This window comes from Pan paniscus, chromosome 12 (assembly GCF_029289425.2).
Source record: "Pan paniscus chromosome 12, NHGRI_mPanPan1-v2.0_pri, whole genome shotgun sequence".
In the NCBI taxonomy this organism is placed as follows: domain Eukaryota; kingdom Metazoa; phylum Chordata; class Mammalia; order Primates; family Hominidae; genus Pan; species Pan paniscus.
Genome location: NC_073261.2, coordinates 65,085,671 through 65,104,159, shown reverse-complemented (window position 1 = coordinate 65,104,159; position 18,489 = coordinate 65,085,671). Strand labels below are relative to the sequence as shown.

The 18,489-nt window shown below is 35.0% G+C and overlaps 1 protein-coding gene across 5 annotated transcripts in view; it reads right to left on the bottom strand.

The window, feature by feature from the left end:
* USP34 (ubiquitin specific peptidase 34) overlaps positions 1-18,489 on the bottom strand; it is a 283,346-nt gene that overhangs the window by 92,158 nt on the left and 172,699 nt on the right. For all 5 annotated transcript variants that reach the window (XM_034953216.3, XM_034953217.3, XM_055108352.2 and 2 more), the window contains 10 exons: positions 16,998-17,123; positions 15,374-15,496; positions 15,155-15,238; positions 13,650-13,736; positions 8,856-9,056; positions 5,059-5,141; positions 3,591-3,631; positions 3,328-3,452; positions 1,269-1,421; positions 423-527 (listed from right to left, as the gene is read on the bottom strand). In XM_034953216.3, coding sequence (XP_034809107.1) covers positions 423-527; positions 1,269-1,421; positions 3,328-3,452; positions 3,591-3,631; positions 5,059-5,141; positions 8,856-9,056; positions 13,650-13,736; positions 15,155-15,238; positions 15,374-15,496; positions 16,998-17,123 — 1,128 coding nt within the window. The remainder of the gene's footprint in view (positions 1-422; positions 528-1,268; positions 1,422-3,327; positions 3,453-3,590; positions 3,632-5,058; positions 5,142-8,855; positions 9,057-13,649; positions 13,737-15,154; positions 15,239-15,373; positions 15,497-16,997; positions 17,124-18,489) is intronic.

Below are 18,489 nucleotides of genomic sequence, written 5' to 3'. Positions count from 1 at the left end.
TATAAGAAAATTAGATATGCAAAAACTGACAGTGTTTCTTTAAAGTAACTTCTATCTGAACTGCAATTTTATTTTACGTATTTGGGACTCCAAACTACATGCTATTATAGAAAGCTGTATTTTTAAATTTAAAATCTACATTTCCCTTTCCAAATAAGATGTTACATCCACGTATCTTACTGAGAAGAGACAGGAAATTATGGATAGATACCAGATGAAGACGTTTCAACTAAGGTCTGAGTAAAAACACGAAAGGAATTAGAAGAAGGTGGAAAAGCACAAATATAGTAGAAATAGGACACCACCACCAAGTTATAGATTAATAAAGTACACTTAATAACCAATAAAGTCATGAACATATGTCATAATTCATATTAACAAGAATAGAATACATAGAATAGTATATAATTTTCTGAACATACCTGACTAGCGTCCTTTATATGTATGTTGTCAACTAATTTGCATAACAACCAAAAATACTCTTTACATCCTGGTTTTAATATTGGTTCTTCCTCATAATCATCTATCTATTAAAAAAATTTTATACTTTGTGAAAACATTTTAAAAATAAATAAAATTATAATACATTTAAGAAACTAGAGGCTTTATGAAATAAATTCCTATATCCACTAAACAGTATTCAAAATCTTTTTAAAAATGGAGTACACGCTTAGTTTCTGTAAAATCAGAATAACCAGGCAAAAAAATGACAAACATAAGAACTTTTAGGAAAATATTAGTCTCAAATTACTGACATTAAAAAAGATATGAACAAGGAGGAAAATAATGTAAATCCAACAACACACTGAATTTCTGGGGTTAGTAAAAAGTGGGCTCTAAATTTATTATGTATTAGAAGCCTTTTAAAGACTAGTATATGAACTAGGGTAGGAAATAAAATTTAAAATTCTGAATATCATAAAGATAAAAAGAAAACTGTGACTTACTAGAGAAGAGAGCTCCATTTATGATTTTTTATCAGTCAACTTATTAACACAAGGCCCAGAACCGAGTGAGAATAAATGCTATTTCTAAAATAGAGTATCCATGAGAGACCACAGAGCTGAAACCAGTCTCTTCCTAGTAGTAACATGGACACAATGTGTCACAATGCTGTCACCTTAAGTAGTATATAACTACTATCCTCTTGGTAAAAAATCACATACAGTAGTCAAATGATCAAAATTTTAAGGATATATTACAATGGTAAACTGAGGCAAAGGAAATTTCAAAAATAGAAACTGCTTCTAAACACAGTAAAATCTTACCCTAATAGGTTTGAGTGCTTGAGCATCAGGAAGAAATTTCAATAATGTTGAGGCAGCCAATAGCAGAAAAGAACGATTGATAGAGTCTCCTCCATCCAGGCCTGACAGGGATAACTTATAGAGACCATTGCATGATTCATGACGAACTGCAGTCTAGATGAAAAAGAAAGTTCCACAAACAGTGAGAGTTAGTATTACAAAGTTAATATGTTAGCAGAAATAATTTTAGGTGATTTTAAATACAATGTTCTGCCGGGCAAGCCTGTAATCCCAGCACTTTTGGAGGCCCAGGCAGGAGGATAACCTGTGGCCAGGTGTCTGAGACCAGCCTGGCCAACATGGCAAAACCCTGTCACCACAAAAAATACAAAAATTAACCGGGTGTGGTGACTTGCGCCTGTAGTCCCAGCTACTCTGGAGACAGGCACAAGAATTGCTTGAACCAGGGAGGCAGAGTCTGCAGTGAGCTGATATGCCACTGCTCTCCAGACTGGGTGGCAGAACAAGATTATGCCTCATAAAAATAATTAATAAATACAATGTTCTAATCCCATACATATATATATGTAAATTACACATGATCAAATAAAGTATCTCAAGGTATACCATAATATATAAATACAGTATTTTAGAAATCCTAAAGCATGGCCATAAAAACAGAAACAAAACAAAATAATAACAACAGGTAAATACAAAGAATAATTGAGTAAGGACATTTAGAATCATTTAAGTTATTTACAAGTCAGTAAGAGGATAAAATATTTTCAGAACTAGAAGCAACACAGAAGCAACCTCAATCGGAATATTCTATAGATTGTAAGGAAACTGTCCAAATGTCAAAATGGTTACCTGAGACAGGACAAGAACACAAATGACATTATATCCAGAACTAATTTTTTTTTTTTTTTTTTTTTTTTTTTTTAAGACAGAGTCTTGCTCTGTCTTCCAGGCTGGAGTGCAGTGGTGCGATCTTGGCTCACTGCAACCTCTGCCTCCTGGGTTCAAGCGATTCTCCTGCCTCAGCCTCCCGAGTAACTGAGATTACAGGTGCCTGCCACCATACCCAGCTAATTTTTTGTATTTCTAGTAGAGATAGGGTTTCACCATGTTGGCCAGGCTGGTCTTGCATTCCTGACCTCATGTGATCCACCCACCTCGGCCTGTGATTACAGGCGTGAGCCACAGTGCCCAGCCAGAGCTAATATTATTGGACAACGCAGGTTTAAAAAATAAGTGACTTTGGAGCTAAATATATTACTGTGTGTTTCTATTATTTCACATAGGAATATGAGGTGAGTAATGCCAAGATACAGCTAATAAAAATTATATTGGCCTCAGTGTCAACATGGGAAGCAAAACATATTTCTTTTATTTATTTGTAGTCTCTCTAGCCTCTATTTCTACTTAAATAGAAAACGCAGGCTGGGTGCAGCGGCTCATGCCTATAATCCCAAGCAGTTTGGGAGGCCGAGGCAGGAGCATTACATGACACCAGGAGTTCAAGACCAACCTGGACAACACAGCGAGACCCCGTCTCTACAAAAAAGTTAAAAAACTAGCTGGGCATGGTGATGTGCACCTATGGTCCCAGCTACTTGGGAGGCTGAAGCCAGAGGATCGCTTGTTCCCAGGAGGTTGAGGCTGCAGGGAGCCTTGATTGCACCACTACACTCTAGCCTGGGTGATACAGGGAACAGGGAGATTCTGTCTCAAAGAAAGAAAAAAAAAAGGCCACAGAACTTTTCTAAAACATAAATTACCAAAATAAATTCTCAAGCCCTTCCTACTACCTGGAAAAACTTTTTTTTATTAATCCAAAGCAAAATAATCATTCTATAAACATTTCAGAAAAATATAAATGCTACATAATATATAACAGTCAGAAGTTCTTAAACACTGTACATAGTTCAAAACACTCTAGACCTTAAAGGATTTAGCAGATAATGTGATATATTTATGGACTCATGCATATTTGTTTCCATTAGCTCTTTTATTATCAATGCTAATAACATGAAAACATACAAAAAGTAACAGTACTAACCTTCAATCTTTATCTTACCTCAGGAATAAGGAGAGTCAATTTCTTTAGCCAATCTTGTAAATGATCACTATCAGCAAGGCTAGATTTCACTAAAGAACAGCAATGAGCCCAACTCACCAAGAGCCACATTGAATAATGTGAAACTAAAGAAAAATGAGAAAACAGTTCACTATAAAGGTTTGTGCTAAAATGAAAACACAATGTTCAATATTAAAGGTAAAATATATCAATATATTATTCAAGTTTTTATTTATTAAAAGTTAACTTTGTGGAACCCTTACCTTCATGTCTAGACCTGTGATCAGACTGAGCTTTTAAAACTCTGTAAAGTAAAAACACCACCACCACCAATTAAATTCAGCAATGAATTAAAAATAATTCAATTTATTAACATATACCCTTTAAGGTTATCATTTCCCCCCCAAAAAAGGAAAGCAGTGGGTGTGTGAGAGTGAGAGTGAGAGAGAGTGTGAGTGTGTGAGTGTGAGTGTGTGTGTTTTAAAAGACAGGAGACAGGGTCTCACTCTGTTGCCCAGGCTGGAGTGCAGTGGCATGATCATGGCTCACTGCAGCCTTGACCTTCCAGGCTTAAGCAACCCTCCCACCTCAGCCTCCCAATAGCTGGGACTACAAGCATGTGCCACCACACCCAGCTAATTTTTGCAAAAGAGACTATATTTTAAGAGAGCTCCATTATTTATTTGTTTTATATTCTTTATCATTTATTTAAAGACTCACTGAAGAAGAGTCAAACTAATTGAAGAAGAGAGTAGAATAATGGTTACCAGAGGCTGGAGGGTAGGGTAGGGTAGGGTGGGGTGGGGCAGAGGGTATAAGTCAAAGGGTATGAAGTTCCAGATAGAGCAGGAAGTTTTGAAATCTATTACACAGCAGGGTGTCTAGTCAATAAAAATATATTGTATGTTTCAAAATAAAAAACAAACCAAATAAAAGAATCACTGGTAAAATCTTATTACAGCAAATACGAAATGACTTCAGATTTAATAAACAAAATTTGAATGAATAAAACATTGACCGAAATAAGTAAACCCTCAAGAAGTGCTCATGATTTAGTTACTAAAGAGATGTGTGTGACAAACACATAGGTTATAATGATTTAGAGTCTAAACTTTAAGACTCCTTTAAAAAATACATAATCTGAATCTAATCATGAAGGCTAATCATGAAAACCCAAACTGAAACGTACTCTATAAAATAACTGGCCTGCATTACTTGAAAATGTATCATGAGAGAAAGGCTGAGAAAGTTATCTCTGATGAAAAGAAACAGAAGAACTGACAACTAAATGCAATACATTTAGTTGATCCTGAAGCAAGAAAAATACTGCTATAAAGAATATCAATAGGATTATTTTAATATGAACTATATGTTAGATAACATATCAATGTTAAATTCTATAAATTTAAAAATTTTACTCTAGCTATTAAGAAAATCTCCTTGGTCTTAGGAGATACACAACAAAGTACTGGTAAACAGTCATGATATCTGCAATTCAGTCTCACAAGATTCAGGAAAACATGTAAACACACAGAAAATACGTGACTCATAAATACAAGACACATTTTAGCAACAGGTTAATAATACGTAAATTTGGATGGAAGGTATGAGAGATTTCATCATAATATCCCCCAAATTTTTCTATTAAGTTTAAAATTTTTCAAAATAAAGTTTTAAAACATTATATTCCTGCTATACATACACACATAAAATATATCTTAAAATGCATACCTAGGAGCCAGATTATCATACGTATAAGCAACAGACATAAGTCGCTGAATCAAACTGGTTCCTTGGACAAGAACAAGAAATACCTTTAAAACAAAAACATTTTAAAAGATATTTAAATACAGCAAAAGGAAAACCCTCAAAAAGCACTCAAGATTTAGTTACTAAAGAGATGTGTATTACAAAATTTTAACCCAAAATTCCAAATTATTTTGATATTTATCTATAACACAATAAAGAATGTCGTAAGAATTCTTTGAAAATACTGTAAAAATGCCAAGAATCAGAAAACCAGAATTTTATAATCACACTTAAGAGCAGCAACTGTAGGCTGGGTATGGTGGCTCACTGTAATTGCTGTAATCCCAGCAATTAGGGAGGCTCAGGTGGGTGGATTGCTTGAGCCCAGAAATCCGACACTAGCTGGCCAATGTGGTAAAACTCTGTTTCCACTAAGAATACAAAAATTAGCTGGGTGTGTGGTGCATGTCTATAGTCCCATCTACTTTGGAGGCTGAGAAGGGAGGAACACCTGAGTCTGGGAGGCAGTGGCTGCAGTGAGCTGAGATTGTGCCGCTGCACTCCAGCCTGAACAACAAAATGAGAATCTGTCTCAAAAAAAAAAGTAAGAAAAGAAAAGAAAAAGAAAAGAAATTACTAAGAATTTAGAAATAGGGGCAAAAATAGTCTTTACATTCAATTCATAGATTCTCTGCATACCACTGAATTGGGGGAAAGAAATATATACATGTCAGTGGTTTCTTGGGAAGGGGTTGGTGAATAATTAAACATGTTTTTACTTTTGAAGAAAATATATTTAAAAAAACATCAAGTAGTAATAGATTCCTCAACCATCCTGAAATAAGAATAAAAAAGCAATATAATATACCACGGGTAGAGAGCATGGATTCTAGATTCAAAATCCTGAGGTTCGACATTCAGCTTCAGGCTACATGATCCTAATATATTTGGAATTCCTCAGTTCTAGTTCTTCCTCATATAAGGGGAGAAAATAATTCACTAACAATGAATTATTAAATTTATTCTGCAGGTTGGAAGGCATTCTGTGCACATACTTCATAAGGCACTGTTTCTGCACTGGGGCAGGCAGCCACAGAAAACATGGTTAACACAAGTATATACAATGTGCAAATAAGCAAAAGAAGGGAGCAGCAACTAAACCTGTCCCTGGCAGAAGTGAGAAAACTTCCAGAAAAATTGATGTTTAGGCTAAATTTTGCAAGTAACTTTTTAAAATGCTATTAAAAAGATCACACGGAAAAATGATGGTAAACTCTTAAATAACTTAGTGTTCTTCCTTACTACCTACAGTATATCAACATTACATGACTCTGTCTTCGGTATTAACGCAACAAAAATTTTTATTTCCATAGATCTGAGATATACATACTAAGCTGGAATTATTTTGGGAAATAAACTCATGCAAAAACTATATAATATACACCTTTTCTAAAATAAAAATAAAAAAAAAACATTGGCCCAGCGCGGTGGCTCACACCTATAATCCCAGCACTTTGGGAGGCCAAGGCAGGAGGATCACTTGAGGTCAGGAGTTTGAGATCAGCCTGTCCAAGAAGGCAAAACCCCGTCTCTATGAAAAATACAAAAATTAGCCAGACATGGTGGCGTGTGCCTGTAATCCCAGCTACCTGGAGGCTGAGGTAGTAAAATCGCTTGAACACGGGAGGCAGAGGTTGCAGTGAGCCGAGATGGCGCCAGTGCACTTCAGCTTGGGCAGCAGAGCTAGGCTCCGTCTCAAAAAAAAACCCCAAACCACTGGCATGTGCATAGAAAAAAATCTCTGAAAAGATAACACGAAAAGATATTAAGAGTAGTCACCTATGACTAGGGAAAAAGTTCGTTTGTGTATTATGAATTTTCAGTAAGCTTGTAGTTGCATATTATTTTTAAACACAAACCAATAACCTATAAACCTCCATAAATGTGCGTATTTTACACATACACTTATGCATATTTATGTTATTAAAATCTCAAAAGGAAATTGCCAATAAAGGTCAATAAACATTGAAATTATTTAGTGAGTGATGGAAAGGATCACAATTAGAGCACTATTATAACCTGGAAAGTTTATTCTGAAAAAAACATGACCAAAACATTACAGTAATGTAAGGTTACTAAAGTGGTAGTTCACAACACAGTACATTGCAGAATACATTCAGATTATATTGTACTCTGCATATATTTCATTTTATTAGATGTAAATGATTTGGAATACTGAAAGAGATCATTTTTGACATTTAACCCCCAAAATTCCAGAAAGGAAATCTGCTTCAGGTTTCCATTTATACCAGTACTTTCTAACCTTATGTCCGTCACAATCTATCAGTAACAATTCATTACTTTGATGTTTCTTGGGTAGACACGAGGTGAGATTCTCAAAAGGTTACAAAATGAGATCTCCCTAAAATCTCACCTTGATCACTCCCTACCTCCCGACTCACTGACGGAGATGTTGGAAAGGCAAATATTTGATTACAGAATCCACAATCAAAAAGATTCTATTTTTATTGCTGGATGTCCTGGTTAATACAGTTGACCCTTGAACAACACAGGTCTGAACTGCACAGATCCACTTGTATCTGGGTTTTCTCCCAACTCTGGCACTCCTAAGGCAGCAAGGCCAACCCCTCACCTTCCTCCTCCTCTTCTACTTCCTGATCAATGTGAAGACCATGAGGATGAAGACCTTTATGATGACCCATTTCCACTTGAAGAACAGTAAATATATTTTCTCTTATGATTTTCTTAACACTTTCTTTTCTCTAGCTTACTTTAAGAATACAGTATATAATAGTATTAACATACAAAATATGCATTCACCAACTGTTTGTTATTGGTAAGGCTTCTGGTTAATAGCAGGCTATCAGTAGTTAAGTTCTAGGGGAGTCAAAAGTTATATACAGATTTTTGACTGTATGGAGGGTCAGCATCCTTAACTCCTCTATTTTTCAAGGGCCAACTATATTTTCTTTCATCTCCAAATCCACCCTTTTATACACTTGTTCTATTATGCTAGGGCAAATATATCAAAAACCAAATTCCTCCTTTGCCAGGTGGCTTCCTATTAGGTTCTGCCAGTCTAGGATACTTGAGAGACTCCTCCTTTCTTTTTTCTGTCAGCATTTATCTAAAAGTATTTACCCAGAAGACAGAGTTTGTTTCAGCCTTCAGCTTTTTTAGGCACTCCTAGCACCAGCTTTATCAGGTCCCCTCTGAGAATCTTACAGCAGATGAGCATAAGAGCGTAACTGCTTTCTCAGAGGCCTAAACCCCGGTTTAACAGGATCCCTCCTGCAAGCTTCTAAGTTCCTGATAACCCAACCACTTCCCTAAGGTTCCACAAGATCTAGGGGTGGTAAATGGCTCCTTATCTGGGTTACCTCACCACTCCCTTTTGTTTTTAAAGCCTTGTAACACATATGTGTAAAACTGATTCTCTATTTTAAATTTCCTATGTTGAAATACCAACTATGGCTTCTGTTTTCATAAATGCATCCCCAAAGTATATAAATTACTGAGTTCAAATAATAAATTCAGTCTCACAGATATTAAAATGGCACGATTCATTTCTGCATTCTGGATGATGAAATGAAAAGCAATACTGCTTCATAATCACTACTGCTTTAAAACAATGCCGTCAGTTCAGCTGTCAGGTTAAGTCACAGTAATCTAGAATACATTTCTTAAGCATTAGCATATTTCTTCAGTTTGTAAAAATAAATGGAATTCATCATTAAACATTAATTTCTGCACTTTACCTCTGTTAATCGTGGTATATGAAGACCCTTAGCATGATCACCAGCAGCCTTCCTTGATTTGCCAGGCCAGGTTCTTTTCCTATGGCTTTCCGCTATACCAGACCAGGCAAAGACATCATGATAAGCTAAATCCAAATCGGATGGATCTACTGCAAACTGGCATATTAACTTCAGCAAGCAAGCAAGACAGTCTAGCTGCCACTGTAAATGAGAAGAAATGGTCAATTCCCTATTTTCATTAATTTAGAATGGCCACAATACAATTTTGAAATTAAAAGACCAGAAAATAAAAATAATTATAGCTAGTACTTAATCATGTACTATAAAAATTCTGCTGCTCAAATATTATGGTATCAATTCAATCTTATAAAAATGAAGAAAAAGTATCTAGAAATAAAGAGGGTGTACAAGATGTATTTAATGAAATGGAAATGACACTTTCATTTCTTTAATGAAGGCAATATAAAAATATATGTAATAGCTATGAGATTATTGAAAAAACATACTGCTCTTAATTTATAATTTTTAAAAAAATTAAGATGACAAGGATATTACTTATCAATAAAATTAACTGAGAAACAAAGTATTATATGCTGTGTCTCCCAACGAGTGGCACAAACTCTTAATACTTACGGACCAAAGCAATTGCTAGTAATTCTAGAAAATAATTCAACTGAAACTCTTGCACTTTCCATAACCACATTAAAAATAAATTTATTTTATTTAAAAAGTTGTTTTAAATATTGTTTAGTATGTATAAAAAATAAAATTTACAGCTGACTGGAAGCTCAATTTTAATAACAGTTCACTTTCTTTAATTAGAATATCACTTATGTACAAGATGAGAGTTTCACAGCTTTTTCTTCAAAAGTTCTTAACCTCCTGCTCTCCTGATTCCACTGCCAAATATATTCCTACACAAACATACCAGAAAGAAACGGTACTTTCTTCCTGCAATAATACCTATACTATATTACTGAACTGAAAGAAAGACAGCAAGATAATTCAGAGAGAAAAAGTCTTTTCAACAAATTGGTGCTATAAAAACCAAATAGCCGTATGAAGAGGGAAAAAAATTCAATATTGCATACACAAAACTCAAAATGTATTGTTACAGATCTAAACATAAAAGAAAAGACTATAAAACTTAAAGAAAGCAGAGGAGAAAAAGTCTTTGTGACCTTGGAACAAGTATTTGTAGACTGGATACAAATTTCATTAAAATTAAAACCTCTCCCCTAAAAGATGCTGTCAGTATAATGAAAAAGTAAGCCACAGCATGTTGGGGGGCTTGTCCCCATACACACATCAGAGAAAGACTTCTCCATAATGTTTAAGGGAAAAGACCATCTCACAACTATATACTAAGACATTTCACAAAAGAAGATAAACACACAATCAACAAACACACAACATAATGCTAAACATCATTAGCAATGAAGGAAGGACAAGTGAAGCCACCGTGAGCTAACACTACTATACCCATTAGAATAGCTCAAATTTTAAAACCCTGGCCATATCAACTTCTGGCAAGGATGTGGAGTAAATGAAATTCTCGTATGTTGCATAGTATAACTGTTCTGGAAAACAGTTTGGCATCTTCTTATAAGGTTAATCTTACACTTACCATATTATTTAGCAATTTCATCACTTGGTATTAATCCAAGAGATAAAAACATACATATACCAAATGACCTGTATGTGAATGTTTACAGAAACTTTATTTTAACAACCCAAAACTGTAAGCCACTCAAATGTCAATAGGTGAGTAGATAAATGAATTGTGGTATACCTATACAACGGATATATTACTCAGCGATGAAAAACATTTAACAACCTCAAAAAGCATTCTGAATAAAAGAAGCCAGATACAAAATGGTACATATTGCACTGATCCAATTACATGAAATTTTATAAAATGAAAATCTCATCTATTGTAACAGAAAGTGGAGGAAGAAAAATTAATAGCAAAACTGCAGGACGGAACTTCTTAAGTAATGGAAATATTCTTTGTTTGGATGTTAGAGCGTTACATAAACATTTTTCAAAACTCACTCTTCAAAATGAGTGCATTATTTATTATATGAAAAGTATACTGCAACCTCACATCATATGCAAAAATTAACTTAAAATGGACCAAAGACCTAAAAAATTGAGAGCTAAAACCAGAAACCTCTTAACAGAAAACATAGTCATCAATCTCTGTGTAAGGGGATTAGGTAACGGTTTTGTAGATACAACATCAAAAGGACAAGCACAAAGGAAAACAGAGACACTAGACTTCATCAAAATTACAAATTTTTGTAAATCACAGGGTGCTCTCAAGAAAGGGAAAAAGGCAACCCATAGAACGGGAGAAAATATTTGTAAATCACATGCACTGTAAGGAATCAGTATCTGAAATACATAAGGAATTCTAACAAATCAACAAAAAGACAACCCAATTAAAAGTGGGCAATGGATGTGAATTGACATTACTCCAAAGATAAACAAGTGGCCAATAAGCACATGGAAAGATGTTCAACCTCATTAGTCACCAAGGAAATGCAAATCAAAACCACAACTAGGTACCACTTTACACACTAGGATAGCTAAAATAAAAGAGACACTCACAAGTCTTGGAAAGGATGTGGAGAAACTGGAACCCTCACACATTGCTGGTAGAAATGTAAAATGTTGCAGCTTTGGTAAACTGTTTGGAAATTCCTCAAAAAGTTAGAAGTTACCACAGGACCCAGAAACTGCACTCTATACCCAAGGCACAACTGTTTATAACAACGTTATTGATAATAGCCCCAAATTGGAAACGATGCAGATGTTCACCAACTGATCAATCTTATGTACACTCCCTGGATTCAGCTGTGACTGAACAAACATTTCACCAAAGATGTATGAATGAATGTGTTTGTGTGTGCATATATATGTGTACACACACACATACAAGCATACATGCTTATGAATGGTCAACAAACACATGAAAAGCTGCTCAAGATTCTTAGCACTGGGAAAATGTAAATGCTAGAAATCACAATAAAATACCACTTAAGTATTGGCAAGGTATACCACTCCTAAGCATATGCCAAAAAAAAGTGAAAATGTATTATCTACGCATAAACTCATAAACAAATGCTCACAATAGTCACAGTGTAGAAATAACCCAAATGCTTCTCAATTGGTGAATGGATAAACATGTAATATAATTATTAAAAAAATGAATTATTGATACTTGCTACTTCCAAGGATGAATCTTGAAAACAGGCTAAGTGAAAGAAACCAGTCACAATGGACCATATATTGTATGGTTCCATTTATAGGAAATGTCCAGAATGGGCAAATCCACAGAAACAGAAAGCAGACTATAATGATGGTTGCCTAGGGCTAAAGCGTTTAGGGGGAGGTTTCTTTTGAAGGGATACAACTGTTCTGGAATTAGATGCTGGTCATAGTCCCACAACTTTGTGAATATAGTAAAAACAGTACATTTTGGAGGAGTACATTGACTGCATGTTAACTATATTTCAAAAAAAGTTTTAAAGGTATACTTCAACTAAACTCATTTGAAAAGGAAAAAAAAATAAGAAACAAGAACAAACCTGAACTTAGAAGTATTTCATAATATTAAGAGAGATGCATTATAAACAGGAAATACCAGTTGACCTGAAAGCAATTTCTATCTTAGACATGCTTTGCATCTTGGCATTATAAAGCTACAATAAGCCACATATTGGCAATAAAATGTTACTAGTAATACTTCAGGAAAGTATTCATAATTTCAAGAAAAACAAACAGAGAAAACCTTTAGTATGGGGGTGTCCAATCTTTTGGCTTCCCTGGCCACACTGGAAGAACAACAACTGTCTTGGCCCACACGTAAAATACACTAACGCTGACGATAGCTGAAGAGCTAACAAATTTAGACATAAGATTACTTGATGTCAAATCATTATACCTGACTCCTAGGTTCGAAGGCAATTCAAAAAAAGCAAAACAAAACAAAACAAAACAAAAAACCACAGGAACTAAGAAAATACTTGAATTCAATGTTTGATAATGCTAAACTGCTTTGATGGAAGAAAATGGAATGTCCTTTACAATGAGCTTGAAACTGGCCTGTGCAGTTTTGTATATCATTATTAAGATTTAAATATTCTATAAGCAATTTTATTTTCATATAGTGCTTCTTCAAATCATGGTGGTAAAGTTAACATTTTTTTAAATTTCCATTTTTTTATGCAAGTTCACAGGAAAAAAAATTCCATTTTGTTGAGGACCAATACTTTTGTAAAGTATTATAAAATACAGCAACAATGTCTAATTGCTATAAAAATTTCTAGAGGCTTACTCTCAATTTCTGTATCCATCTCAATGTAAGCCGGTCAACATGGTCTGGAAACACGTTTTTAATTATTACTACTATAAAGGAAGAAATGATCAAAACAAAATAAAACAAAAAAAGTTTTTTAAAAAAACTAAGATGTAAACCAAATTTTTAAAAAGCAACCAAACTTTATATAAATATTAATATATAATTTATCAACCTAAAGGAAACACGTTTATGAACTGGCCAGAGTTTAGAGTAATTCATTTTATCAGAAGAATTTTTTAATACTGATAACATGAAAAACACTTATTCCTAATTAGTTTATCAAACTCTGTATTTTTAAATTCATTTCTGCTATATTCCATACTTTATTATAAGGAACTATATGGCAAAAGCTATACTTGCTGATGAAATGGAAGTGTTTCAAATGGGATAACTACTGTAACTAGTTGAAACCATAAATATGCACTTACCACAGTCCATGATTCCTGCTCTTTAGGCTCTAGAATTCCAGAATTAAAAATTTCTAATAACTGTTGAAGCCCTCCAGCAGCAACAAACTGTAGGCAATTGTGAAAGTAATAGTAAGAGAAAAGCAGATATATAATGCAATAATGCTTGTTGATTCAGTAACTGGATATGTAAAATATTACGTATCTTTTATTTAATTACTATTCATTTAAATTACCAAAATAATTTCTAGACAAAATAATAAGATAAAGGCTACTTTCAAGAATTTAAGGGTGGGTGCAATGGTTCATGCCTGTAATCCTGGAACTTTGGGAGGCCAAAGCCAGACGATGGCTTGAGGTTAGGACTTTGAGACCAGCCTAGACAACATAGGAAGACCTCATCTCTACAAAAAATAAAAAAATTGGCCGGGTATGGTGGCTTGTGCCTATAGTTTCAGCTACTAGGGAGGCTGAGGCAGGAGGATCACTCGAACCCAGGAGGTCAAGGCTGCAGTCAGCCATGATCATGCCACTGCAATCCAGCCTGGGTGACAAGGTGAGACCCTGTCCTAAACAAAACAAAATAAAACAAACAAGAATTTAAAAAAATATACACTGGAGGCCAGGCGTGGTGGCTCACGCCTGTAATCCCAGCACTTTGGGAGGCCAAGGCGGGCGGATCACGAGGTCAGCAGATCGAGACCATCCTGGCTAACATGGTGAAACCCCGTCTCTATTAAAAATACAAAAAAATTAGCCGGGTGTGGTGGCGGGCGCCTGTAGTACCAGCTACTCCAGAAGCTGAGGCAGGAGAATTGCGTGAACCTGGGAGGTGGAGCTTGCAGCAAGCAGAGATCGCGCTGCTGCAATCCAGCCTGGGTGACAGAGCGAGACTCCATTTCAAAAAAAAAAAATTTATACACACACACACACACACACACACACACACACACGAAAAAGCCTATAAACATCTTTCTATTCCATTAGCCATTTAGTCCTAGACACTGGGATGTCCTCACAGTATCTTTTTTTGCTGCCCAGGCTGGAGTGCTGTGGTGCGATCTCAGCTCACTGCAACCTCCACCTCCTGGGTTCAAGTGATTCTCCTGCCTCAGCCACCTGGGTAGCTGGGATTATGGGCGGCATGCTACCACACCCAGCTCATTTTTGCATTTTTAGTAGAGACACGGGTTTTACCATGTTGGCCAGGCTGGTCTCAAACTCCTGACCTCAAGTGATCCATCCGTCTCAGCCTCCCAAAGGGCTGGATCACAGGCGTGAGCCACCATGCCAGGACTCTCACAGTATTTCAATAGAGGGAAAATCAGAGCTAAAAACAGGAGCACCAAGGCATTAAATAATCTCAGTTTACATTATTGCAACTTAAAGTAATACATGATTTTTAAACTATGCTTTATTTTAATAGTATATTAGTTTAAAATCAATGAAGAATTATGGTACCCACTTTTGAAAAACTGGAGATAAATTATTTTTATCAATACATTGAAAAACACATATGATCAAACCTTGCAACTCCAGGAATTTTTACTATTTTCCACTTGATCCTCACTTGAATCATCTGAATCTGGATAAAGATCACTGTAACTTCCCTATGAGAAAGGCAAAAAAAGTAAGGCAGAATGGCGGAAGAAAGAATTATTCTAGAATGGAAAAGACAATACATTATAGAATTTTGCTCCAGAGAGAATACAAACATTTAATGATAATAGTGGAAATGCAATTACCGTAGACTCCCTCCTTATTCTTCTATTAGGTTTTCCCAGTGCTTCAATAATTTCCAGAGCATACAATAGCTTGTGGGCGCTCTTAATTTTGAGAAGTTCTTTCCAATTAAATCCATCATTACTCTTAAATTAGAAAAACATGTTTCTCAAGCCAACTTACTCAGGGAACACAAAAAAGAAAAACTTTAAACAAACTGACACTACATAAAAACTCAAAATATTATATATACTTTGAAACATATTAAAACATATGAAGACTACTTATATAATTGGCACAAATGGTATGCTTAAAACATCAATTATTCATTAAATTTTCTGAAAATAAACCCAATAAAATTCATATACAAACAGCAGCATGGGAAAATAATTAACTGTTAATCTTCCCAATTAAAAGAAGAAACAACATTGTGATCTAGTTGAGTGGGTAAACTTCTAAAGATGGTGATGAATTAAATGTCTGTACTTAATAGTTACAACTATATATTTAAAAGTCATACAAATATATGAACTCAGGAACACTGCTGTTTTCTACTGTCAATTCATGAAATAATGTAATTCACACTTAATGTGCATCTTTGAAATGCTATTACTAGTGCTACTGTAAGTCATCATTTGGCATTTAGAAGAGCCCATCTTCTTCACTTCCAAGTCTTGTGAGATATTGGCTCTCCCAAAATCACATGATAATGTTCCAAATCCTAGAATTAGTATAACATTAGGACATTTATTTTTTCATTCATCCTGTAGAGTTCTTTCGGAGATGTCCTCAAATAAACTACTTATTATACAAATTTTAAAAACAATCTTTAAGCCAGGAGCAGTGGCTCATGCCTATAATCCCACCATTTTGGGAGGCTGAGATGGGCAGATCATTTGAAGTCAGGAGTTATAGATCAACTTGGCCAAAACGGCGAAACCCTGTCTCTACTAAAAATACAAAAATGAGCCAGGCATGGTGCACACGCCTATGGTCTCAGCTACTGGGGAAGGTTGGGGGAGGAAGGATCACTTGAGCCCTCGTGGTTGTGGTTGCAGTGAGCTGAGACCACACCACTGTACTCCAGCCTGGGTAACAGAGTTATACCTTATCTCAAAAATAAATAAATAAATTAAAACAGTCTTTAATGTTAAAGACTTTACAAAGATACCCAACACACATGTGAGGTGGTGTCCATATGGAAAAAAAATTATCACACAGATATTAAATTTATTTGCCTCATTTTCTCCAATTCCGTCAGTTAATGTGTATAAGCATACAAAACAAACACTGATGCACATCATTTCACCTCTGTGTATTTTCTCTAAACATTACTTTTTGTTACTAAGAACAAAAAACAATATTAAAAGCATACTGTAATATGAAAAAACACTAATATAAAATGTCAATAATTTTAGAAAACATCTTCATCTTACATTTAGCCTCTGATACATTATTCACCCATTATTCACCCTCACTAAATAAACAAATGAACATTAAAATGCAGTGGCACTTTTTACCAACTATATGGGTAAAAACTATATTCAGATTTACTGAGGGTACATCAACAGGCAATCTTCTACACTGTCAATAGGAATGTAAACTGGTAACAGCCTCTAGGAGAGTAAAGAGATTTTGTGGGCTCACCTGCTCATCTGAGATATTCTGGAATGCCATCAACATATTAGGACATGTAGGAAGAAGCATCAGTAGCTCCCAGACCCGCCTAGACAGATTTTCTGCATGAAGATGAAGTTCTTCACATCGTAAGCTCTACACAAATAAGAACAACTACTTTATCAAAACAGATCAGAAAAGAAAAAATTTTAAGTTCAAATTTTTGCATAAAGTAATGATCAAATTTGCTAATAGTTTTTAGCCTCACTTTTTGAAAAGTGAGAAATGAAACATTTGTTATATGATACATAACATTTGAGAAAATTAATAGCCAAGCAGTGTTTTTTCAACTTCTTACTGAACATTTTTCTAGAAAAGCTTTCCTCTAAGACTGATCATGTTCCTCAGGAAACTTTTCAAATAAAAGTGAAAACATCTGTTTAAAGGCCAGAAAATTCTAACAAATTTCAATATGACAATCATCTATTTCCATTTTGCAGGTCACTATTCTAAGCACAATAAAGACTGGGTGAATTAAATCCTTGAACTTCCATTTAGGAAAAGAGCCTGTTTCTCTTATGTTGCTAATCTAAACCTCATTTTCCAGTCTCAGATGAACAGACGTTAAGAAGAAAGCAAACAATTTTAGAGACCTATTTTTTTCCATTATCATTTGTTAAATCTGAGTTCCAAAACTTGCTAAGGCAAGAGTAAGCTAAACAACGTTTCAAAAACCACTTAGGAAATAGGCAATTAAACAAAAATTTAAAGTACCACCCTGAGAGGTAAAAAGAGTAAAAACTAAAATTGACAGTTTTGGTATTTTCCACGGAGTATAAATTTATTACTACTGCTACTATCACAGTGATTCTTTGGTATAACATGGTCTAGGGATATTCTATAAGCCTATAAAAAGAAACTTAGTTCTTTTGGTATAATGGCAGAAACATGGTGCACTTTGGTGGCAAGAAAATCTTTATTTTTTTTTTGAGACGGAGTTTCGCTCTTGTTGCCCAGGCTGGAGTGCAATGGCACGATCTCAGCTCACTGCAACCTCCACCTCCCGGGTTCAAGCAATTCTCCAATGTCAAGGAAATCTTAGAAAGTTTCAAGGTAAATTTGGTCTTTCACAAGCTTGATGAACAAAGAGAAGCAACCCTCGAGTAACACTTGCGCTATACTTGAGGAAATGGCACTCAGTTCTTCAATAAAACAACTCATCATTCCGTCGTAAATAACCATTAAGAAGAGAAATATTGAATTCTATGCAAAAAAGGATTAGAAGGAAAAATATCTTCAAAGTGTGCATAAGTATGTTCTGCAATGACTGAAAGTCTCATGAGACATACACAGTAAAGATACTTTGTTTTTACTTTTTTGTGTAACTCTCATCACGGCCAAACCTATCTTATTCAGCAAAAAATCCTGTTATCAACCTGCCAAAAATAAGATTCAATAAAATATCTGCAGCTGGGTGCAGTGGCTCCCACCTGTAATCCTAGCACTTTGGGAGGCAGAGGTG